This window comes from Neolamprologus brichardi, chromosome 11, assembly GCF_056152115.1.
Source record: "Neolamprologus brichardi isolate AB-2024 chromosome 11, ASM5615211v1, whole genome shotgun sequence".
NCBI classification, from domain to species: Eukaryota; Metazoa; Chordata; class Actinopteri; order Cichliformes; family Cichlidae; genus Neolamprologus; species Neolamprologus brichardi.
In genome coordinates, this window is record NC_142114.1 from 31108627 (window position 1) to 31134348 (window position 25722).

The window sequence follows — 25722 nt, forward strand, 5'->3', positions numbered from 1 at the left end:
AGCACAGAAAATGTCTCTAACGTCTTTTGACTTTTTCCTGATTTTAAATTCATAAATGAATATTTCAAACATTTAGATGAGGTCAGAGATCAGCTGTGAATCCTCCGAGTTCTAGTTTAGAGGTTTCATTCACAAATGCCTGTTTGAGTATTCGCAGCCTTTGGGCAAATATTCTTTCACTCATTAAATATTGATCAAGTCTCTTAATGCTAACGGCCGGGGTAATCCAATCAGAAGAGCCAGAGTATTAACACAAATTAAAAAAGAAAATAAGGATATAATCTCTCTGCAGGAAACCCATTTGTCACCACAAGAGAACGAAAAATTAAAGAAACTTGGACGTAGAAAAACATTATAGCTCCTACATCATCAGCCATAAAAGAGGTGTGGCCATTCTTATGGCGAACAATTTGTCATTCGAACTCTTTGAAGAAATAAAAGACAAAGAAGGACGGTGCATCATTGTGAAGGGCAAAACTTTAAATAGTATCTTGACTCTTGTCTGTATATATGCAACACAAATAGTCCCAAATCATTCTTTAAAGACCTTTTTGACCTCAGTGGAGGCGGAGGGTATGTGTATTTGTGCAGGAGACTTCAACGTAATACTGAATTATTATTTGGACACAACTAGTCAAACTAGATGTAAAACACATATAAGCAGACACTTAAACTGGTGGATGTCTGGAGATTACTGCACCCTTCACAAAGGGACGACACACATTACTCAACTCCACACTCAGTGCACACCCGGATTGATTATTTCTTAATGCCAAAGGACGAATGTCACAGAGTGTTCGACTGTAGACTCGGGGTGTCTCAGATCATAACAGCTGGACTCACGTCCAAGGAACAAAGGAGCCTTAATGTAGGGCTTCTGAATAATGAATCTATGACATGTGATATTAAACAAGAAATAAATACAATCATTAAAGAGAATGACAACGGAGAAGTGAACCCTCTAATTCTTTGGGATTCAATGAAAGCCGTTCTGCGGGGAAGCTTGATAGCAAAAGTTTCTTCTGTTAAAAAAAAAAGAATTGAAAAATATAATCAACTGACAAAAACTTTAAAAGAGCTGGAACAAACCTTCAGGACTAAAAAGGACCCCATAACAGAAACAAATTTTAGAGGTTAATATACAAAGAGAAAATACTGAATCAGGAAGCGGAAAGAAAGGCGAGATATTTGAAACTAAATTATTACGACCCAGGCCCTAAATCTGCCAAATTATTAGCTCGCAGACTGCGAAGGCAGCAGATAGATACAGCAATACACAAAATTGGAAACTCTATAACTCAAGAGTTGGAAACTAAACCGGAAGAAATAGAAAACATTTTCAACCAAAATCTCTACATGGAAGAAGGAAATGTAGATGTACAATCAATAAAAAAATGTTTGTACTCACTAGACCTACCTACCATCGGGAAAAACCAAAACGAAGTACTTACTAAGGAAATTGCAGTAGAAGAACTGAATAAGGCAATCAGTAGACTGAAGGCCAACAAAACCCCAGGCAGTGACGGGTTCCCCGCACACTTAGCACTTAGTTCCTCCTACGCCGGGCGGCGCATTGGGCAGCTAGTGATCTCCATCGATGTCGGTCAGCAGCGACTGCTTCAGCTTCGTCCCAGGCAATGTCGACAGTTCTCAGATCGTCCATGAATGTTCGACGCCATGTGGTCTTTGGTCGGCCTTGCTTTCGCTTGCCAGTGCGTGGACGCCATGTCATGGCAATCTTAGCTGGGCGATGAGGGGGTAGGCGTAAAATATGGCCCGCAAAGCGGAAGCGCCTTTCTGCAACAACATCGGCTAATGGGCGGGTACCTGCTCTTCGTAGGACCTCCTCATTTGTTATTCGGTCCCGGTAGGAAATTCTCAGGATTCGCCGCAGGCCACGTTGCGGGTTCCCCGCAGAATGGTATTTCGGGAGAAGCTTAACCCTATTCTGCTGAGAACTCTGAAGTGGATAACAAAGAACGGCCCGATACCCCCGTCGTGGAATGATGCTATCCTGTCTTTGATCCCCAAGGAAGGAAAGGATAGAGATAACTGTGCAAATTATAGACCGATATCGATCCTAAATGTAGACTACAAATTGTATACTTCAATTATAGCTAAACGAATCGAACTGTTCATTAATGATATAATTGAGGACGGCGAATGTGGATTCATTCCAGGGAGGCAAACACAATATCAGGAGGACATTACACATACTTCACGAAATTGATGGTAATAAACGGGATGCAGCTCTTATTAGTCCGGACGCCGAAAAGGCTTTCGACAGGGTTGGGTGGGAATTCTTGTATCAGAGCTTAGAAAGATTTGGTTTCACTCAAGACTCAATAAAATTAATAAGAGCAGTGTATCACCGACCTGTAGCTAGACTCAAAATAAACGGATCCTTATCAGCAAGTTTCAGCCTGCATCGCGGAACAAGGCAGGGATGCGGGTGAAGCCCCATACTTTTTGCATTATATATTGAACCTCTGGCTCAAGCAATACGACAAGAGGTAGATATAAACGGGATCTTTATAGGACAAAGGGAACATAAAATAGGATTATTTGCGGACGATGTAATATTGTATCTGAGGGACTTGAGCACCTCCCTTCCTAAGCTTCTGGAAGTAATAGCAGAGTTTCATGAGTGCTCGGGATATAAACTAAACATCGCAAAAACACAAAATGATTCACTTCAATTATGTACCGAGCAAAGAAATTAAAGAAGGCTTCAATATCAATTGGAAAACTAAAAAAATCAAGTCTTCATAACAAGAAGCCCAGCTTCATTGAACACTTCAAATTATCTTCCGATCACGGACGATATTAGAAAAGACTTGGAGAGGTGGTCAACATACCCGTTGGACTTTAGCAGCAGAATAAATGTAATAAAAATGAATGTAATGCCAAGGCTGCTGCACATTTTCCAGGCACTGCCGGTTGAAATCCCATCTCAACAGTTCGAAGCCTGGGATGAAATGTTGTCGAGATTCAAATGGGGAGGCAAAAAGGCAAGAATACGCTTCTCCACTCTGCAGTTGCCAAAGGACAAAGAGGGTATGGCTTTAACCTTAAATTATATTTCTAGGCAGCACAATTACGCCCTTTATGCCTATGATGTGATAATTCATACACAGGATAGCACGCACTATAATGTCCACACACTGTTAGGAGAAAATACCTTAACTGACATTATTAAGTCAAAGCTCATATCCCAGTTTTCATTACAGATGTGGTACTCTACTGTTAAACATCTGCAAAATGGCCAGAGGAAGTTGAGATGGATAGCCTTGGACAAGAGTTTTAAACCAGGACAATATGACGAGGCTTTCAAAGAGTGGACCAACAGGAGCCTAACTGCTTTCTCCTTAATTACCAAAAAGGACAAAGTTAGGAGCTTTCAGGAGCTTAAAGACATGTTTGACTTGGAAAACCAGGATTTTTTTCGATATCTACAACTTCGAGATTATTACAATAAAGAGAGCTGAGGCTGAGATGATTAACCCTCTAATAGAAACAATGTGCGATGCCTAACAGCACAAAACTACTAAACTAGCATCCAAATTATGCTCTAATTTGATGAAGAACCAAAGATTCACCTCTTTATATGTAAAGACAAAATGGGAACAGGAACTAAAACCATCAATTACAGATGAAACTTGGTGCCCGTTATGTGGTTCACTTCCAACGTCTACAAATTCCCCACAGTGGCGGAAATATAATTGGAAATGCCTTATTAGGGTTTTCTCACATTAGCAGTAAGCAGGTGGGCACACAGCAGCCTTTTTGGAGAAACTGGTGAACTGGCAGCTAAAAACTCCCATATCTTCTGTTTTGCTCTAACATTGACCATTCTGGACAACAGTGAATGATACCTTACAAACAGTCTTTGGTTACGAGGTCCCCGAGGACTGTACGGCTTTATTTTGAGGAAATATTGATGATAGAGTTAAAAGAGAGGACTTATATTTAACTAAGATTCTTCTTACAGCAGCAAGAAAAGCCTTTACCAGGCTGTGGCTTAAGCCTGACGCCCCAACTTTCCTCCACCGGACAAACGTAATTCAAAAAGTACATAATGGAAAAATGAACTTTCACACTGAAACGACAGCTCTTCACTCAGAACTGGAAGAAGTGGTCACTGTTTATCATTTCTGACACAGGAAGTCACTTTACTCTCTGAGGACTGTCTCTTATCTGGAAAGCATAACAACAACGACATGAGGATTTTTATTGATGTAACTTCTATTGTTACTATTATTATGGTATGTGTGCTTTATCTTTAGACCTGCATATTCATTTATTTATTTATTTCACACTTGGTACAAAAAAAATCAAACAAACCAACCACACTTTCTATCAAAAGCACTACAACCATGTGTGAAAAGGAGCAGGAAGAAGAAAATATTCTTATTAAGCCCCGCCCCCTATCTACAATCCAATTTATATTACAAGTGGGCACCAACAATCAGGACAAACCAACATTAACATTTATCTGCGGTCCTAACCCAAACCAAACAACACATTTACAATCAGAATAACCGCTCCACATAGCAACAAGGAGAAAAATAAAAATTTAAATAAATAAAACAAAAATTTATAATGGACCTTTTTCAATGAACTCCAATTTCATTCACATTCTTCATATTGAGTTATTGTTTTAAGCATGTAACACTTTTTAAACAATGTCAATTTATACAACTCTTTAAATTATAACGAAGTGAGTTCCACAGTCGTATACTTTTAACCGTTGGACTCATTAATCTTTGTGTAGTCCGAGCTAACTGATGCTTAAAATAACATTTCCTTCTGCTATCTTCTCCCCCTGAACACAATAAAAATACTCTTTGTAACTAATAAAATATTATAATATAATAATAATATATAATCTGTATGATGGTCTCAGTGGCGGAAACCGATATTACTGTTCTTTTGTGGACAAACGTTCTAATCTCTACTAATTTTCAACACGAAGGTTTGGTTCCACATGGGAATCTTACATTTTATGATTAAAATTTTTTATGATTAAATTCTAGCTTGAAATGGGTTTCTGAACTAATCTCCTACTCACTGCAACTCTTTGTTTTTATACATTTTTGGGTTTTTTTGTTTTGTTTTTGTCTTGTTTTTCCTTTTTTGATTACTAGGTGATGTTCTTTAAGTACTTTCTGTTTGTTAAAAAGAAAAGAAAATGGTAATAAAAAGAGATTTGCAAAAAAAATTGATCGAGTCAAAGAGGCTGGAAAGAGGAAAAAATGTATTTTCCACATCTTCATTCAGCTCAATCTGTTTTTCAGCGCCCGACGCTGGAGAATGATTCCTCCAGCTGGGCAGCAGAGATGCTGACAAAAACAGAAGCAAAGATTCCCGCCTGATCTGCCACCCTGCTAACGTATCGATCGACGTATTGATTGACCCTGACCTCCACGAGTGTCTCTCAGCGTAAATGTTTCAGCTCAGATGAAGGCGTGCTCCAAAATCCCAACTGCACCTCGAATGATGCAGGCGTCTGATTGGTTGGCAAGTGTGCCAGAAAAGTGAAACGCAGGCTGCAGGTTTTCAGTTTCACGTCTCTTTGCCTGTTCGGCTGATGGACCAACCACAGCACACTGAGCGTCTGCACCTCGTGCTTTTGCACGCTCACAGCGGTTAGCCAGGTAATAAACGGTTGCTAGAAGTCACAAAGAAACACTTTTTGATTACTTTGGTTGCTAGGAGACTGAACGGTCACCTGCCGATTGCATGGAAGACGCCGAAAAGAGTCTGCTGCAGCAGTAAAGTCTTTTACTTTGAAGGTGAACAGTTTCCCCACCTGGTGACTGCCAGGGATCAGCAACCCTGCATGTCTGTGAAGGAGGCCTCGTACAGCCCAGGCGAGGGTTACTGCAGGTCGGCGTACTAACAGTGACATCAGAACCTCCGTGAAGAAGACGACGACACGTTTGCAAAAACTGAATCTGGATGTAATACTTTCCTCACGACTCTCCTGCGTGGCTTCTACGATCACCTCGTCACTTTAAGGCAAAATAAAAAATAAAACACTTCCAGTTTAGGAAATCAAGCCCACAGGAAACATCAGCGGCGCGGTGAACGGCTCTCCCTGATTCGCTGTCACCATCAAACTCATTCTCACTTCAAACAGCTTCTGAAGCTCGCTGTCAAATATTTGAGTGGTTTTTTCTGTTTTTAATTTTCAAAGACAGGAAATCAAAGAACCTACCTGCACACTCTGGGTTCTCCTCGTTAAAATTCACCGCGAAGTCGTGGGAGACCTGAAGCGGAGAGGGGGAGGGAGGGGGAGGGAGGAGGAACAGGAAGTCTGTTTGATCTCTGCATCGAAACAAAAACCTGCAGAAAGAAACTCACAATAAAACTCTTCACCTTCATCCCTCTTCATCGCTTCCTGCTCTTCTTCTTCTTGACATCTAAGCTGAGTAGTTACCTGCCCCCTCCCCCTCCCCCGCTCACAGGACAGGTGAGTTTCTAGTCTAACCGACAGGTGAGGGAGCGCTGCTTAATATTAGAGTTAATATTCTTCCTGTAGTGCCAAAAGTTCCTGACCACATTAGACGAAGTGTCTTCCTATTGTTGATTAATGTAACGCTGTGTAAGCTGAATTTAATATTCTTGACTAATCTTGTTCCGGCTGCGTGCGGCGCCGCGTTTTCAGGGCGCCGACTCGGACTCTGAATGCAGCTAATCAGGACTTTGGAAGCTGATTTGAATGCAGCGTCAGACCGCCAACCAAAGGCTGCTGCACAGGAAAGGAAGCATTCAGCCGGCAGCACCCCGGGGAGGGGACGAGGGCAGGGGGGTGGGAAGGTAATCACAGGGTCAGCCTCGGCCTCTGCAGACAGAGTGCATGCTGGGAAAGCCGCGAGCCGGCTGTTAAATTACCTTGTAGTCTGGAGGGATCTGAGCGCCGAAGCCGAACGCCGGGAACATTTTGTCACTGAAAGGAAAAAAGAGAAAAAAGTAAAGGTGAAGAAGGAAACGAGACACTGGAGGAGCTTTCTGATTGGATACTCGTCAGCTGATCGGCTGAGAAGTGATTACTTCCTCACATCACTGTGATGTTAGGAATCTGTCCGATTCATCTAAAATTTAATTCAATACATTCTGTGAGTTAGAGCAGCAGTCCCCAACCCCCGGGCCTCGTTTACTCGGTTTTCCTGGGTCTTTTCACGTGTGTTATGAATAAATCTTCTTTATTTCTGTACCGGTACTAGTTTTATTTTGTTGTGTTTATCCGCGACACCTTAAAGGCCGGTCCGTGAAAATAACGTCGGGCATAAACCGGTCCGTGGCGCAGAAAAGGTTGGAGACCGCTGAGGTAGATGTTTGACCCGTTGTTAGCTCAGCACGAGGACTGAAGTGTAGAAGAGCGAAACTGATTTTACTCCTTTGCAGCTTCGTGGACTCTGTAAGAGCAGCTTTGTGTGATTCATAGTCGGCCCGGTGATGTCAGCTAGTGCGGTTAAGTACACAGCAGCCATATTATTGGTCAGATGATGTCATTCAAAAGGCTCAGATCTCCAGTTCAGGTGAAGCTAGCAGACAGCTAGCGGCTACAGCCGCCTGTCAGTCAAAGAGGCCACGCCCACGTTGGGAGTGTAACCAGGCAGGATAATAATAAATATTAATAATGTACTTTATTGATCCCCGTGGGGAAATTCCTCTCTGCATTTGACCCACTCAGTGAAGCAGCCATTGGGCGCCCGGGGAGCAGTGAGCTGGGACGGTACCTCGCTCAGGGCAGCCGCTCAGTGGATTCGAACCCCCGACCTGCCGATCATGGGGCGACCACTCTACCTACTGAGCTATCGCTGCTCATAAGTGATGTTTCTTTAATCTTGTGAGTACATGAGCACAGTAATGAACGGAGCTTTGTGATTGGCTGCTGAGTTGAAGCGACCTGTCGTAGTCCTGGCAGATTTCTCCCACGGCCACCAGAGCCTTCAGGTACTCGTTGGGCTGGTACGGGTGGATGTAGTGCAGGGAGCAGCTGTTGCGAGGGTCTCCGTTGGATGCTGTGAAGTCGATGGCGACCTGCAGAGACAGCAGCCAATCAGGGATCAGAAGCAGTCAGAAGCCACACAAGAGCAGGAGGGATGTGACTGTATGTTTGTTGGTGCCATTACAGAGATTTGATTTATGATTGTAAAGAAGCAGGCATGTCTACATTTAATTGATTTTTATTGGTTATTTGGCTGAAATGAGCCTTTGAGGGTTCAAAGGTCGTGTCCACCTGAACCTAAGACACGGACCGTCTTTCTTCATTTATGGTTTTTGTTCATTTTGGGCCTCAAACTGATCCGTGTGAACAAAATAAGGATGTGCTGAGGACGTGAGCGAAGCTTTTAGTTACACTTCCTCTAAATCGAACATATTTGTTTTTATTGTTTTCATTTCTTGTTAGTTTCTGCTGTGTGTGCAGTGTTGTGTTGCTTTTATTGGTTTTATTTTGTGCGCTTGCTCCCTTTTGATTGTTTTCTCACTGTTTGTGGGGCCTTTGAGTGCTCTGTGAAGCAGTTCGGTGCCTCTGGGTGAAATGTGCTGTATAAATGCATCGGCCTCACGGCAGCAGCCGCGCAGCTGAAGAAGAAGAAAAGCAGTTATGTTCAGAGAGCCGCAGAAAGAGACGTCAGAAGGTCTGAATCATTGATGGAGGCTGCGGACGCTCGTGGATTACTGAATGAGCTTAGCGGGCGATAAACAACCACAAGCAGACGCAAAATGACTCGACTGCAGATCTGAAGTCAGGCAGATACGAGCATGTGTGCTGAAAACCAGCAAATATGACTTTACTTGTTTAACATGCAAGAGTCAGTCATGCTGTCAACTCAAAAGCAAAAGATCGATGTTTCATATGAAGCTAAAACAGCTGAAATCAAGAAGAGGAAGTGAATTCAAAGCATTTTTATTATTGTTCGAGAAGTGCCGTTCGAATACTCGTCCATTTAGAAAATGCATTTAAACAATAAGACCATGTGATGCACCTTTAACGTCTGCAGGATCACAAATATGTTTAAAAACAGCTCCAAAGGGCCAAAAACGGCAACGAAGTTAACTTGAAAGTGTGAAAAAGACGAGGCATAAAAGGAGGAAAACCACGGCTGAAATGAGCACAAAGATGCAAAACTACACTAAATAATTACAACCATTAAAAACAGCCACGAGAGGACACATGATTTCACCGAGCACTGTTTTGTTCACCCAGAAACTCCACAGTGAAGCCAACACTGGAGACGGTTCTGATTGGATCAGAACAGTAACAATGACCCTGAAACACATGATGGACGGTTCGCCCAGGATTACTGACCCGTCCATATCAACAGGGTTTAATTACCCTCTCGTCCTGATGTGTAGGAGCAGAGCTGAATCACATGGACACAGCAGGAAGTGTCGCTGTGGGTCAGACGGTGCAACGCTCAGAGAAACTCCACAAAGCCGAGAGCTCCACCTCAGAGGCAATTAGAAAGAGACTGAGTGGAGCTGCAGCAGAAAGCCTCACGCTGCACGCCGTGCGTTTGCAAATATATCTGAACAAACCACAAGACGTCTGGGACAAACGGGACCAAAGTGCAGAAGAAGCAGGTTTGGAGAAAACACTCAAACCAGCCGTCAGCACAGCGTGGAGGGTCGAGGGTTCAGGCTGATCCTGCAGCCACAGCATCAAAGTCAGGACACGGACTTCGGTTTTCACAGGACGACACGGATTCAAGCTAAAGCTTCGTTTGCACACAACTGTAATGAGGACAAAGGAAACACACACACACACACACACACTCTGAAGGCTAATTAGAGAAGAAGAGACAGCCTGTAACACAAACAAGACGATCACGAGGGAGAAATAAAACTCAAAGACACAAGAAAGCATTAAGTTTTCTGGCCTCTCGACCACGTTTCTTTTAATCTCAATGAGACGTTTACCTGGATAAATAAAGAATCATAGAGAAAAGAAAGTAAAAGAGGAAAGAACAGGAATGCAGGGACAGAAACACTTCGACCCCGGGGAGGTGACAACAAACCCAAAGACAAAAAAGAAACTTTTAGGGAGGCTGAGAGAAACTCCAACACGTGGACGGAGAATTAGAAACAGGAAGGGGTGTAAAGCGTGCACATTCATGCTGAAGGGAAGCGAAAGTCCTCAAGAGTGACAAAGAAACAAACGTTTAACGTCCGGGAGGCGCAGAGTGAAAGTGCTCCCACCCCCACGGAGCCGCTTTCATCAGTGAAATTAGTCCCGCGCTCGTTTCCTGCAGACACGCTGAACAAACGTCTCCACAGACGACCGCGAGCTGCAGGCCTCACGGAGAAAAGCAGCGATTGGACGCACCGCTGCAGAGAAGCGTGGGATCACGTGAAACACACGTCGGAGTTTGGTTATTAATCATGAGCTGAAATGTTCGCACAGTTCTAAGTTGCTGCCGTCTGATTGGTTGTTCAGTCAGGACGGCTCTGTGGTCGGAGCTGAAGCTGGAGGAAGTCCGTCTGCTCTGGATCAGAGCGAGGATCGAGGAGTTTGTTTACGTCCAGATGGTGCTGCGTGCTGGTCCACGAAGGCGAGATCACAGATCAGAAGAGGATGCTCGCTGGTCGTAACGCTCGCCGTCACTTCAGCGTGAACAATCTTTAGGACTTCTGTGGATCCCAGCACAGACTGGAGCAGCCCACAGACCAGTGGACACGCAGAGCGCCAACACACAAACATGGCGGTCGTTTAAGAGTGATCCACCACAGCTGATGTTACACATGAATCATTCATCAGTGCGGTGTTTCTAAATAAAATGTGTTGTGGCGTGAACTCATTGAGCTGCTGTCCCGTTGATGATATCAGTCAGTGTCTCCAGTGTGATGGAGCGACCATCAGTTGAAGCCACACCCATTTTCCTCCATCACCATCATCCACCTGCTTCGGTTGGTCCCATACATTCACTTTGTGCGTCTCTGTGGACTCTGAGACAAACCCGGCGCCTGCTGTGGTTCATTCAGCGTCTTTATCACTTCGCTCAGCGCTGTGAGGAATCGGAGCGAGCGAGTCACAGCGTGAGCGTTTATAAAGATTTTCTGTTGTTAGAAAGTTGAAGCAGGATGTTGTAGATCATCACAGAGACAGGATCAGGACACAACGACTGGATTACTGATGTTTTAATAATAAAAAGCGTTGAAGCTCTCGAGCTTCTCCACACGCTGCAGGACCCTGAGCTCGTTATCAGCGGCGTGCAGCCTCTCCTCGGTCATTTCACTGGTTAGATACCAGTGAGAGCCCAGCGAGGTGCTAACTGGGACACGGAGGCTGCTGAACGTGTCGCCTTGGTTACTGTTTCCATGGTAACAGCAGAGATGCTTCAAGAACTGAGAACATAGTGATGGAAAAAAGGAAGAGGACAACAACCTGAATATGACCCGAGTGTGAGAGTGTGTGTGTGTGAGTGTGTGTATGTGTGTGTGTGTGTGTGGGGGGGGGGGGGGGCAAGGTGTTTCTGCGCAGTGTACCAGGGGCACGAACAAGAGTTGTCGTACCATAGGCACCAGGAGTGTGTATGTGTGTGTGTGTGTGTGTGTGTGTGTGTGTGTGTGTGTGTGTGTGTGTGAGCAAATCAGTTTTTGACACTGAGGGTTTTTCAAATCAGTCTTCACTTTGAGAGGCCTTTTGATTTTAGGGCTCGGGTTAAAGGTCAAAGCCTTCAGTGTGTGCGTGTGTGCGTGTGTGCGTGCGTGCGTGCGTGCGTGCGTGCGTGCGTGCGTGCGTGCGTGCGTGCGTGCGTGCGTGCGTGCGTGCGTGCGTGCGTGTGTGTGCTCTCACAGTAAACTGGATCTGACAGCCTCCCATGATGTAATCCAGGAACGAGTGCATCTTGATGATCTGCAGACAAACAACTTTAAATATTTAAGTTTGAGCTTCACACAGTTTCACTGATGCTTCTCGTCTTTCATCAGCTGTTTCTGCACCAGCTGATTAGCAGCATCCAATCACATTCACACACGTGAGAAACAACCTAACTGTTTATTATTGTCAGAATAATGAAACATTTTCATTTCAGCAAACTGATGTAAAAAAACAACGAAGAGATTTAACTTCTGAAGGATTTTCACTTATTGAAAACACATCGAGTGGTGATAAGAAGCGTGGACTGACGTTCAGTTTTTCCTCTCTTCATGTCTCCTGCGCCTCCTGTTTCGTGTGCACCTCCTCTGTGATCACCTGCTCCTGTTCTAACTTGTTGCACCTGCATCACATTGCCTGCCGTGTGTACTGCAGCGCTATATGTTGCTCTGCTGCTCTGCTGCAACCTTTTAACTGTGCTCGGCCTTCAGCGTCCGTCTGTAGCATCCTGGGTGTTTGACTCACTCCTCTCTCCACAGATTCCAGTGAATAATGGATAAAAAATCTTTTCCTTTTACCTCGACCTCGGAGGAAAATGTCACCAGGACCCTCCAAACTATGCTTCCTGTGTAATGTGCGCTGTGGTGACGACAGTTTACCCAGAGTGGACGCAGAGAGAGACTCAGGTTCTGCTGTTTCTATAAAACAACGATGTTGGGATGAGCGCCGTGTGGCTAAACTCATCCTATAAACATCGTCTGAAGTGAGGGCGTCCTGGGGGATCACTGGCAGAGGTCAAAGGTCGACTGAAACTGATCACCACGCTGATAGGGAAGAATCCGAGCTGCGACGGTTTGGGCTGTGGAAACAGTTTCCTGGAGAGAGGGCGGACTCTGGAGGTGCCCGTCGTGGGAGGTGGTGAACGGGTTTCCTGCCAGTTCAGCTGCTGCATGCTGGGACCCCCCCGGTGGATGAGAGGCCTGCTTCCCTGCCTCTTGAGGATCGGGAGTATTGCCTGTTATTAGCTGGGGGACTTAGAGTCACGCAGCCATAAGAGTATAACCTGAGTGCGGCTCTTGCAGTGACCGAGGCTAACCTGGACCTGTGGTAGGTTAGCTGAGAGAGTGAAGAGCTCGGTCCTTCAGATGAGCCTCAGACTACAGTCGATACTCCTCCACATCCAAGTTCCAGGCATGTCCCACTGGGAGGAGGTGGACACGAAGCACTGGGAAGATTCCACCTTTCTGTTGGCTTGGGAATGTCTTAATATTCCCCTGGACGAGCTGGAGGAAGAAGAACTGGGCATCTCTACATGGACTAGTGCATCCAGACCTGGATAAGCAGCAGAAACGATCGTCTGGAATATAAAACTCTGAGAGCTGTCTGTTGTTTTCAGTGTGGAGAAACTGGAGAAGGTGGCGTCAAAACAGGATTTTCACTCTACAGTCAGACTGTGTGACGTGCTGACGTGAAACCGCTTTAATCACCAGCGAGGACTCAGCTCCATGTTTCTGCACGAATTTGAGATCCGTGAAGAGGGGAAGACCTCGCAAACTTAAATCAGGTCGGTTATTTTACCCTTGTTGTTATTACGGTGAAATTATGTGGTTACGTTACGACAGATGGAGGAGGAGCCTCATCCATTAACCTTGTCATGCAGAAGAAAACACCTTCGATTTACACGTTAACTGAAGCAGCGCTGAAGGTTTAGCTGCCTGGCTCTCTGCGCGTGGACACAGTGACAGATCCACTCTCACTCCATCAGTCTGCAGCTGGATTATCCTTAAATATCCGCTGATACGAGACAGGCAGCACTGAAGGAAGGATGGATGGAAAGCTGTAACCTGCCTGTTCTTAAAGTATTCAGTTTCATTTCCTCTTCCATCGATCGAGTGTAAATTAGCTCGCAGCTTCAGAGCAGCTCAGTAATTTGTCCCTGTGTTGTGCGACGCCTCAATCTGAAGTCATTTTGAAGTAGGAACTCTTCACGTGTCGAGTGGCATCAGGCTAAATGTTACCCGGCTTTGACTGAGCGGCGGGATCTCCCCAGACTCGCTCCATCTGAACACCATTCAGCATCGTCTGGCAGGAAGTGTCAGGTAAGTCTGTTCAGCTACATAACTGCTGCTTCTAACAGCGTGTCAGGCAGAAGCCAAGAGAAACAAGACAGGCGGCGAGGAAAAGAGAACGAGGCGTTTTTTAAGCCTGAAATGGTTTAAAAACATAAATTATGGAGCAAAGAAACATGCAGACGTCAGTCACCTTGCACTGGTTCAGAATAACGATCCCAGAGTTCTTGTAGTTCTTCTTCTTCACTTTGTATTTGGGATTTATGCACGGCCACTGCACCTGAAAGAGGAAACACTGAGCGTTATTTTCATCTCCTCTGATATACTACCACAGACAGACCTGATCACAGACCTGATCACAGACAGACCTGATCACAGACAGACCTGATCATTAGGGGTGCAACGATACTCGTATTGATATTGAACCGTTCGATACAGTGCTTTCGGTTCAGTACGCATATGTATCGAACAATACAACATTTTTAATTTATTTTATCAACTTTTCTTCTGACGATGCTGTCTGTGTTGAGCGCTCAGTGGATCTGCGCTCGACTACTCCGCCTAGGCTGCACTTGACAGGAGTAGTTGAACGCAGCGAAAATGAACATCCTCAGCGAACGTGGTCGTTACACTAACCAGGCTGACCCGTGAGTTTTATCTCAGACATAACAAAACATTTGAACTCGTTTGCTTCAGGAAGTAATATTGACCGACTCGTCATATTTGATCATATGTCGAGGACTTTGTTTTGTAACTCAGCCAGTGATGCTCAGTAAGGAAGCCGGAACCGACCTCAGCTCTGATATCCTGAGAAAATAACTAAAAATGATTTTTTTAGACATAATATTATAATAATATAATAATATTATAATATTATTATAATATTATAATAATAATATTATAATAATAATATAATAATATTATAATAATATTATTATTATAATATTATATTAATATTATTAATATTATATTATTATTATAATATATATAATAATATATATATATTATATATATATAATATATATATATATATATTATATATATTATAATAATATATAATATTATAATAATATAATATTATTATATTATTATAATAATATAATATTATTATAATATTACTACATTATTATAATATTATAATAATATAATAATGTAATAATATTATTATAATATTATTATAATATTATTACATTATTATAATATTATAATAATATTATAATATTATTATATTATTATAATATTATAATAATATTATTACATTATTATAATAATAGTATATTATTATAATATTAGACATAATATGTGAATATTAGAACATTTTGAGTGCCATAAACTGATTATTTTTGTAGGACTTCAGAGGACTTCAGAGAAGAACAATGAGAGTCAGTATTCTTTGAGATGATATCCACGAACCAAACTGTTATTAAAGGTCTGTGTCTGTAATAATAATAAAGACTTTGCTGCTGGTTGCAATTCAGCATTTTATTCTCAGAGAGTTTCTTCTTGTTTCCCGTGTTTATGGCGCCTGTGAGCTCACAGATCAGTGATATCAGGTTAGGTAGCAGGGTCGACGGTCCTGTATTTGACTACAGTGGACGAAGCAAATCGAGCAGATGAAATTATTACAGACGTGCCTCTGAGCGCTGTGGTTAATCCAGCCTCAGCAGAAACATCACAAACACATTTTGTCAGATTCGTCCTGCACTCAGGTGAAAGCAGCTTCCTGGAGGTGCAGTTTAAATCCAGAGTCAGACAGAAGCATGGACCACCTGCAGCAGGACAGCTGCACAAAGACTGCCGAGGAGTCGCCCTGACTCCCTCACTCAGACCCGCCGAGACCGGGTGACTCGTGGCGGTTACTCTATTTGTGTCGGGATGGAGGACGGACGGAAGAACGGGCAGCTCCCCGGAGACTGCAGCTCGGGGGGGGCTTCTTGTTTGCCGGTCAGGAGGAAGCTGCCAGCTGAGGAAGGAGGCCAATAAAGACATTTTATTTAAAAGGAGAAGAATGGAGAGACGGATGGACTGACGGCTCTTTGTGCTCTGTGGGAGGCGAACGAGCTCTCCTCCTGTGCTGGATAAGATAAAATGCCCATTGCAACGATTCAAACAGCAGTCAGGAATTGTCCTGCTTGGTGCGATGCATAAAGGCTGGAAATAGAGTCCAACAATAAAAACAATAGAGCTGCAGGTCCTGTGATGTCCACTGAGTTCTGTTAAAACGTCTTAATGAGCCTCGCCTGTGCTCCGTGCTACATCTCGTTATCCTGGTTTCTGTGTATTCCCTGTTTTACTTTGACAGTCCCGTGTTTCCTTCCTGTCTCGTGTGTCAGATTAGGTTCAGCTGTGTTTCCCTTCTGCTACGTCCCTCGTTACCTCTGTAGTTATTGTGTGTCCTCAGACGCTCACAGACAGCGAGGCGTCTCGTGGAGAGGCAAACATCTTAGTGAATCACTGAGTGTGTGAAAGCTGCGCTCGGGAATTCTCTGCATCGGCCGTTGTTTGTGTTAGGGTCGGAAAACCAGGCGGTGACAGTTTTAAGTCGGCCGAATTTCTTTCAATCTTTCCATATAAATTCACTGTGTTCGTCTCCACATTTCAATAAGATGTCCTGACATCCAAACCAAGCGATGAGGTCACAGTGAACACGTTCACGGTCATATCCCTATGTGATGTCATCCAAAGACTACAGACAGAACATTAGACACAGCTGGGATGTGGTTTGGTCGTACGGCCGCTCAACAGCCGTCCAGTGACGACGTTCAGCTCTTTGTAATCAATAATGACACAGCTGAGCCTCTGCTGCTGATTGTTCCTGGCCTTTCAGCCGTGTGTTGTCATCTTCAGGGAAAAAACTCCCAACCGCAGCATCTGTAAGCAGAACGGCGTTAACGGACAGTCGCAGAGCGCTTTAATTAGCGGTCGTCTCCTTCCTGCAGCAGCTCTCTGACAGCTGCGTCTTCATTAGCTCTCGGGGTAATCGCTTCACACCCTCTGCCTAAATAACCTCGGAGGCGCTTCAGCCCCCGAGGAGCATTTTAAAAGGGTGGTCTCGCTGCTAATTGGTGCTTTTCTGGAAACCCGGAGGTGCAGGACCTGACGGAGATCAGGTCTTTTGTGCTTCAACCTGCCGACTTCAAATGCGTTTAGCTCAAGAGAGGTCATCATTATAGGTCACCGCTCCCCAGGCTGTTTCTCATTCCTCCTGTTTCATCTGTAATGATAAGGCTGCTCTGTTAGTCAGTCCGGTTCCCACCATGGAGCATGAAGGAGGAGCAGGTGTGGCCTGAGCTCGGAAAGAAAAGCGTCAGGACTTCTTTAAGTTTCTTGAAGACGTTTCATCTGAGAAGCTTCTTCAGTTCTAAGAGCAGCTGGTGGATTTAAGTCCTGTGGGAGTGTCGTGGACCTCCTGTTGATCCTCTGCCTAATCACATGAGCCGAGGTGTGAAACTGGGTGTGGGTCACAATCAGCCAGAGTTTCAGGTAGAGGTGGGAATCACCATACATCCCACGATACGATATTATTGCAATTTTTAAAATATTTTGCGATATTCAGATTCTGTACATAAAGGTAAACTTTATCAATATTCATTTTCTCTAATATCAAAGTCTCACACTCAGTCTTTCTCTCATTTCAGTTTGATTGTTGACAAACTGAACGGTTTGTATTACAGTCTAGTCCAACTTAACTGAATCAACCATCTGGTACAATTATAGCTATTCTGAACTATGCAGTTTATGAAAACTATGCAGCCCCTTCAGCAACTGAAGAATTTGAAAGTAAATTAATACAAAATATAATTTTACATTAAATAAAAAAGTTTTAAACTTAATTAAAATAAAACATGTCTTAAATTAAAATAAGTAAACTGTCATGTTTATTAAACACATTTGGACAGTGAAGGAATGTCAGGATTCTTGCTCAGAAAAAGGATCAACATGCTCTGAAGTCAGAGCACAAAAACCTTTTTGTAACAAAGTATCGATTTCTGCTGTCCCTGTATCCATACATTATTAGCAAACAAAATATCACCATACTACACAGTATCCATTTTTCCCCACCCCTAGTTTCAGGTGAGTTCATTGTGAAACCTGGCCCCACCTTATCATGTGAGTTCATGAGGTCAGATGGCCCAGGATGTGAGTGGGCGTTAAGACGTCTGGGAAGGATCTCAACACTGGATTATAGATGGCAGAGAGTTGGTGTCGTAAGCCCCGCCCTCTGCGTGGGAGCAGCAGAAGGAGCAGAATGATGGAGCGCTCCGTCAGAACCTCCACCCAGCTGAGATGGTCTGACTGAAGGATGAAGAGACTCTAAAAACATCAGGTGTCTGTTGGTATTTGTCACATGCTGCTGGCAGCTTCTGATCGTCTCTCCTTTGAACGGAAACCTCGAGAGAGAAATTGTTGGAAAACTCCTGAGAGAATCAGGATGTGATGTTTAAATGTTGCATCCATCTGGAAAACCCTTGTGGATTAGGGAGATGGCTGCAAAGATGCACCCCCATCCAAACACAGACATTAACGGTGTTTTCTGTTTTAGAGCATCTCTGGTTTGTGTCTGCAAAAGATTTGCTTGGAAATCTTATTGAAATGAGACGAATACAGCTGAACACGGGGAATTTATACGAAACGTTTGAAAGAAATTAAAACTGTCAGCGCCCGGTTTTCCGAGCCTAAAACAAACAGCAGCCGATGCAGAGAATTCCCGAGTGCAGCTTTCACACAGTGATTCACTTACAAACCTCTAAGACTCCTGCAGGGCCGCCTCGCTGCCTCTCGGAGAGTCTGTGAGTGAATGTGTTTCGCCGTGTAACTGTAATGGTGTGTCACAGCGTGTGAGCCGTGGTGTCGCTCAGCCTGACTCTCACCGAGCCATTAAATTGATTGAATAGCTGAAGGAGAAACAGGGTGAACAGATACCTGCCAGAGGACTCAAACCGCCTGCGACCACAGCAACACGCTCTGCCAGCAAATTAAATATTAACTGCATCTACTGCAGCTGCTCCAGCAGGAGGGAAACTACACGAGGTTTCTGGTACAATACGACACGTCAGGCATCAAACATTTAAATAACCTGCCTGATATCGACTGCTCTAAAGCTCTCCTGTGCAGTACACCGTTCATGTTTTGGAAGCTTTTCCAGCATATCCAACAGATTTAGACTTTGAAGGAATTCAAACTCCATCGCCTTTAAATTCCCATCGAGTTCCTCAAACTTTAAGAATCCTTCTGGAAGAGGCCACTGCCGTCAAGGGATGCTGCTCACATGACCGCGGGGTGGGCGTGGCCTGAAGAAATGTTTGGGTTCATGTTTCATGTCAAAGTCTTCAAGAATCCAAGAGCTGGATGGTTCCCAGCATCTGACTCATTAGGCAGGATTTGTGTTTTTCCGGTGACTGATGGTGAGGATGGCCGATACTGGAAGGGTCTGGATGGGATTCCTGCTAAGCTAACAAAGCTTCTGTTGTGAGCCGGTCTGTGATTGAATCGGGTCAACGGGGCAGTTACATGCAATCTGTTTGTGATCATTCAGCAAAATCATCAAGCAGTTCCTGCACACGCAGAGATGCAGCTGCTGCAGGCAGAGCATCATCCACAGGTTACCTCCCACCAGGCGACCTGTAGCACCTTTTGATCGTCGCTCATAGTTGAGGGTGAAACTCGAGATGAGCGAACAAACATAAGGGAAGAACGAGTACCAATGATGTCATCATTAACCCTTTAAGACCGACCATAGAACCAAGTCCGGCAGAGCTTATATTATATGTTTACATGCTGTGGAGCCATTTTTGGGAGCATTTCAAGTTGCTATACATCAATACAACCATTACAGCCTAAATTTTAATAATATGTCTGCATTAAGTGCATAGTAATTACATAAATTGCAAAAAAGTGCAATAAACTACAAAAAAATTGAAAATCGTTTTTGTTTTTTTAACATATATTTCTAGTTAGAGAAATTTAAGAGGCTTATCCCTCAAAACTGTAAATACAAAAAAGTTGCACAAACTAGTTTCCCACCACAGGAAATTTATTTTGAGTGTCTTCATAGTTTTATTTTTGAAATACACCAATTTTTATAAACTGCAGGAAAAACGAAAATAAATATTATAATGCAAATTTGCAAAAAAGCAGCATATGCATCAAAATAAACTATTTCCAGCAGTGCAATATGAGTCCTAAGCATCCCAGAAACGACACAGAAAGTCATAAAGTCAAACATAACTTTTAAAAACACCAGTATAGGCTCATGAGGCCCTGATGGTAAAAAAAAAAACTACATTTCTGCGAAAATGACGTCACTTCCGGTTTCAGGCAGGTAATGGCGGACATGCGATAGTTCGCTCTGACGTCTATTCTAACGTAGGAAGTGTTACAAACAGCTGATCGGATCAGCAAAGCGTGTTTCTGGAATATTATGTTTTTGTTGCTGCAAGTGCTTTTTATGCAGTTTTTGCAAAGCTATATGTGGAAGGAAACTGTGACCGAGGACAAGCTGATGGCATAAGATGTAAGTACAACTCCTCTGGTTTCACATGCAAAAAAAATTATTGCGCTAGCTCACGTGGTTGCAGAGCTACCAGGATTTAAAATAGTTACGCAGAACAGAGCGTGCTGCTCTGACCGGCTTTAAAGGGTTAATCAGTGAGACGTGTTTTATAAGAAAGCAAAAGGTAAAATAAACATTATCATTGTCATGTACACAAAACTGATATCCTATAAATCCACATAAACACATATTTAACTCGACTTCCTGTAAACAGTCAAAGAACAGCAATTACAACAGTCAGTGAACGCATCACGCTTCAAACACCGGGTTGAAGTATGAATCACACGCGGGTCGGCTCACCTGCCGTCCATCGATGGCGCCTCTCATCTCTTTGAAGGTAGCCTCGAACTCACCGATGTAGTCGTGTTTCCCGTTTGAGTCCCAGTCCCACACGGTGCACTGAGTGGATGAAAAACAGAAACAGTTATTGCATCTGAACGATCCGAGGCCGGACTCCAGCTCCATCACTGTTCTGCTATTTACGGCTGTGACCCACAAACTCCTGCTCGCTCGTTAACTGGATGTTTGCCTTGAAGGAGATAATTTCAGACTGAACCTGTTTGTTTGTTCTTGTTGTTTTTAGGTCACAGCTTGTTCGACAAATCGAAACACAGAAGCAGTTCAGCCCGGAGCTGAGGCGTGAGCGGTGCCTCCACATCAAATATGATTTCCTGTATTCACATGATTGTGTTTCGGGTTTATTTCGGCACGCTGTGGTTTCTAACGAGTCGACCGCGTCTCTCTGGGCAGTAGAGAGGAAGATATTAGTTCACATTCATTGAAACTGTGAAAATAAACTCAAAGCGAAATCTAACAAATGCAGCCGCGGTTCGGTGATGCAATGGAAACAGACACTCGTGTCATTAATATGTAGATTCAGAGCGTCGCTGCTAGGATGTGAAATAAATATGAGGATGTGTCGAGCCCGAGTTGAACCACACTGCACCGCACTTCAAAGAAACGCCCGGCTGCAGGCTTCGTCCACCTGACGAGTCCTCCCGGCGGAGCGAGCGCACTGGCAGCACCGGGACCAGAACGGGACGTAAACGAGAAGAGACGGCGGACTGAATCCAGGACAGTTTGACAGGGTTCATGAAAAATAGATGGGAGGAGGTGAAGAGGAGCGCTGGCAGCCTGCGAGCCGGAGACAAACACACACAGTCTCGTGTTCCACTGGTGTAATCTTTTCATATATTCATGCAGGAGTTTCACATTTATTCACTGAACATTTACTGCGTGTCCCATCCATCTTTGTGAGGACCAGTTAGAGTTTTATGACTCACTGTTTTCTGAGAGTCTACACAGGAGCTGCAAACCTGGAAAACTCGGGAAGTTTGAGGATTTAGAAACGTTTGACTGTTTCTACGTCGTCAGAATGAAGCAGATCGCTGATGCTGATCGTGTCAGAGGTCAGAGGTCAGACTGACTCCTCCTCTGTGGTTCACATCTGTCCTCAAGCTTCCAGCTGAAAACTGATGAATGCAACTAACAGCAACTACATCAGGTGAGTTTAGAGCAGTGGTTCTTAACCTGGGTTCGATCGAACCCTAGGGGTTCGGTGAGTCGGTCTCAGGGGTTCGGCAGAGCCTCCGCCGTGACATACACGGCTCATTTTGTGCACCAGTAAAAAACATATCTATGTCTTGAATTTGAAAAAAAAAACATTTTATTTTTCACTAAAGAGGGGTTCAGTGAATGCGCATATGAAACTGGTGGGGTTCGGTACCTCCAACAAGGTTAAGAACCACTGGTTTAGAGGCTAAACCTGAAAAAGGAAAGACGAAGCATGGCCTTGGTCTCCTGACTGATCCAACCAACTCTTCAGGCAGCAACTCTGAGCTCGTCACCGTGTTTCTACGGCTGACGCCCTTCAGAGGAAGCTCACCTCCATCATTTGTATGAACCGTCCCATTTCGTTCACCCCCCACAGCTCGAGGCCGTTGGTGAGATCTACATCGCTGCCTTCATGCCCACAGTGGGCACTTCACCACCAGCCTGAGTCTAAACATGAGCAAATTGAACATCATCATCCACACAAAGCACAGATGAGATCCTCAGCCCACCTGAGCCCACTTGGGCGATCGTGGCTCAAGAGTTGGGAGTTCGCCTTGTAATCAGAAGGTTGCCGGTTCGAGCCCCGGCTTGGACAGTCTCAGTCGTTGTGTCCTTGGGCGAGACACTTCACCTACCGCCTACTGGTGTTGGCCAGAAGGGCCGATGGCGCGATATGGCAGCCTCGCTTCTGTCAGTCTGCCCCAGGGCAGCTGTGGCTACAACTGTAGCTGCCTCCACCAGTGTGTGAATGTGAGAGTGAATGGGTGGATGACTGGACGTGTAAAAGCGCTTTGGGGTCCCTAGGCGGGACTAGTAAAAGCGCTATACAAATACAGGCCATTTACCATTTACCTGAACCTCAGCTGTGCCCAAATTTCCTGAGCGTTAATGTCACGAAAGAGTCGGCGATGGAGTCGAAGGCCCCGGAGGTCCAAGCAGACCAGCTCGCCGCTCTTTAAAAGTCAAGTGTGGTCGTCTCCTGCAGGTTTAACTCACTGACCTACTCCCTGTGCAGCAAATGAGCCGTCCTACTGTCTGCGCTGAAAACACATGAGCACCTTCATCATCAGAAGATCAGGAACATCCTCAGAAACAGGTACTAACCCTCCTGTGGGCTCAGAGGACGTCTCACAGTGGAAAAGCTGATGAATCTTAGGCATTAGTGACAGAAACAGGAGACGATGCAACACCACATCAAACCCTCTGACCATCCTTCAGAGACATCCTCCACCCTCTGATCTCTGGGAAGGATTGGCCCTGCGGCAGTAATGAGCCCAAACACTCGTCGAAGCTTTGAAGAACCACTCGACTTTGGTAAAAACGTGTGTTTGCTGAAGGGATGAGTCACAAACACCTGGAGTCAAGTGTGCAAGCAAATGAGATCAGTGTGGGTAAATCTGCTTTTGTGCACACATCACTGTGAGCCTGATTATGTCTGGGTGTAAATGTGTGTGTCCTTCCCTCCTCGTTACACTGACGATCAGCAGCAGCTGTGTAAAAACCTCCTCTTCACACAAATTAGCAGAGCCGTCGGGATTAAAGAGAAGAAAAGGGATCGCAGCGCTTTCTATTCATCTACCTGAGAGGCGACGCGCTGAGAGTTTTAATGAGCTGTCGCACTCACGGCTTCACTCAGCTGCACTAGCAGAGGATGCATCAAATCCTGTGCTGAGAGCAGCTTCACCTTTAACGACGAGCCGGTGTCACGCAGCAATGATGCGAGCTGTTCCTGCTCATCTCATCTTTAGTATTTCTTCTTTCTTCAGCGTTTTGGATCATTTCTGCTGCTTTGTTGTAAAATCACTCATTCTTTCAGGGAGTGTCAAATATCTTCACATCTGCACTAAAATAAAACTGTGGCGTGGGCGTGGTCTCTGGCTGCAGAGGAGGGGTGACGCAGCGAGGGGCGGGGTGAACAGGTGTGACTCTTTATGTTCACAGTGACAGTGGGAGTGTTTGAGTTTTATGTGTTTTTGTGTCCATGTTTGATCGAGTTCATTTCTAGGTCTATTTATTTACATCTCTCCTGTCCTCAGTCTCCCTGATTCGTGCGTCTGTCATGTTTCATGTCTGTGTGGTTATGTTAAGTTCATGTCATGATTTATCTTCATGTCTCTGGGTTTCCTGTTTTATTTTGAAAGAGTCTGGTGTTCTTTCGCTGTGTCCCATTTCAGGGTCTGCACGCTTGAAGTACGCATTTTAAGTGCGGTTACGTCACCGCCACGCGACGACGGCTGTCCCAATTCGAAGTGTACTCCAAATGCGCCGTCGATTTCCCCAAATATCAAGCGTGGTCCGGTGCACGCTTCGTGGTCCCATATATCCCACAATTCATAGCGCGGCGGTGGGTGTGGATAATTTTGCCGCAAAACACGGCGGAAGGGAGCGGCCGAAGAGTGAACTGTCAAAAGTAAGTACTGAATATGACGTCACTTATTCATGTGCGAATGTTTAATAACAAAGAACATTAAAACATTGCTGTTGGCCACATGTCGGCAAAGTTATGTGACACTAGTGATGTTTGTACTTTCAGCATTAACTTGGCTTTAAAGCCTCTACTTGTAAATATACATATAGTCGACCTTAATCTTACAGAGAATCTGATGATTTTATGGATAATTAAAGTCAGTCATATATCCACAAACACAACAAGCTGAAAGTCAGTGATATATATCTATATATATATATATATATATATATATATTTCATAATAATCTGACAATACTATAATATTGGCCATATTATATTTACATTACCACAGTGAGATGATTTTAGTCTCATGAACAACATTAACTAATTATTATTTACTAGCTAATCTTAAATAACTGTTCAGTACAGAAATGAAGCCCAACAATCATGTTTTACAGTCCTGTGGTCTCAGCCTCAGATACTCAACTAATCAAAGTGATGTCATGACAAAAATGAATGACCAACAAAACATTTTTCTCCTTCATTTCTGTCAAACAAAGCTGTAACGTTTCTCGCGGTTAGTATCATGGTTGCTAGGCAACCTGGGCAGCGCGACGGAGACTAGACCGTCCCATTTCACAAGCCTCGCACTTCCGGCCTTAGCGGTCTTTAAGTACGCGGCCCTTGAAGATCGTTGAGGCTGCAGACCCTGAATTGGGACACAGCCCTCGAGGATCGTTGAGGCTGCAGACCCTGAATTGGGACACAGCCCTCGTCTCTGAGTCTTCTTAGTTCGTCACAGTTTGGTTATAGTCTAGTTTAGTCACGCTATCCCTGCTGTGTTTGTACACTGTGTCTTCAGCCATAATAAAGGCTCGCTTTCTGTTAAGTTCACTCCCGTCTACGCACCTGGGTCCATCACACACACCACCACACGTCTGTCTCCGTGACCGTGACAGCATCTCTAATGCTCCTGGCGAACGAGACATGAAGTGCTTAAGCAGAGTATGTCGATGCATGCTCAGCTGACTGCATGTTTCCCGAACCTCATAAAAAGTTTACTCAGTGTGCAAATGTGTTCATGAGGTTGGAAACCTGCAGCCAGCTGAGACTGAAACATTTCTCCCACTGAAATGTCCAGATGAACAGAATCAGAGAAGCTCTATATAAGAACTGGTCCATTTACATACACACTGATGATGCTTTCCTCCCACTTCTCTTCACTAAGAACGGTTCCTGACAGGCGCTCGTCCTCTGAGAACATTTGATGGGTCAACAGCAGATGAGTCTCCTCAGTCCTGTGTGAG

The 25722-nt window shown here is 44.4% G+C and overlaps 1 protein-coding gene across 2 annotated transcripts in view; it reads right to left on the reverse strand.

Moving 5' to 3' along the window:
- The window catches only part of cpne4a (copine IVa), a 95388-nt gene that overhangs the window by 11743 nt on the left and 57923 nt on the right, over positions 1–25722 (reverse strand). For both annotated transcript variants that reach the window (XM_087848581.1, XM_087848582.1), the window contains 6 exons: positions 20753–20851; positions 14093–14179; positions 11810–11869; positions 7916–8049; positions 6898–6952; positions 6221–6272 (listed from right to left, as the gene is read on the reverse strand). In XM_087848581.1, the coding sequence (XP_087704707.1) occupies positions 6221–6272; positions 6898–6952; positions 7916–8049; positions 11810–11869; positions 14093–14179; positions 20753–20851 (487 nt within the window). The remainder of the gene's footprint in view (positions 1–6220; positions 6273–6897; positions 6953–7915; positions 8050–11809; positions 11870–14092; positions 14180–20752; positions 20852–25722) is intronic.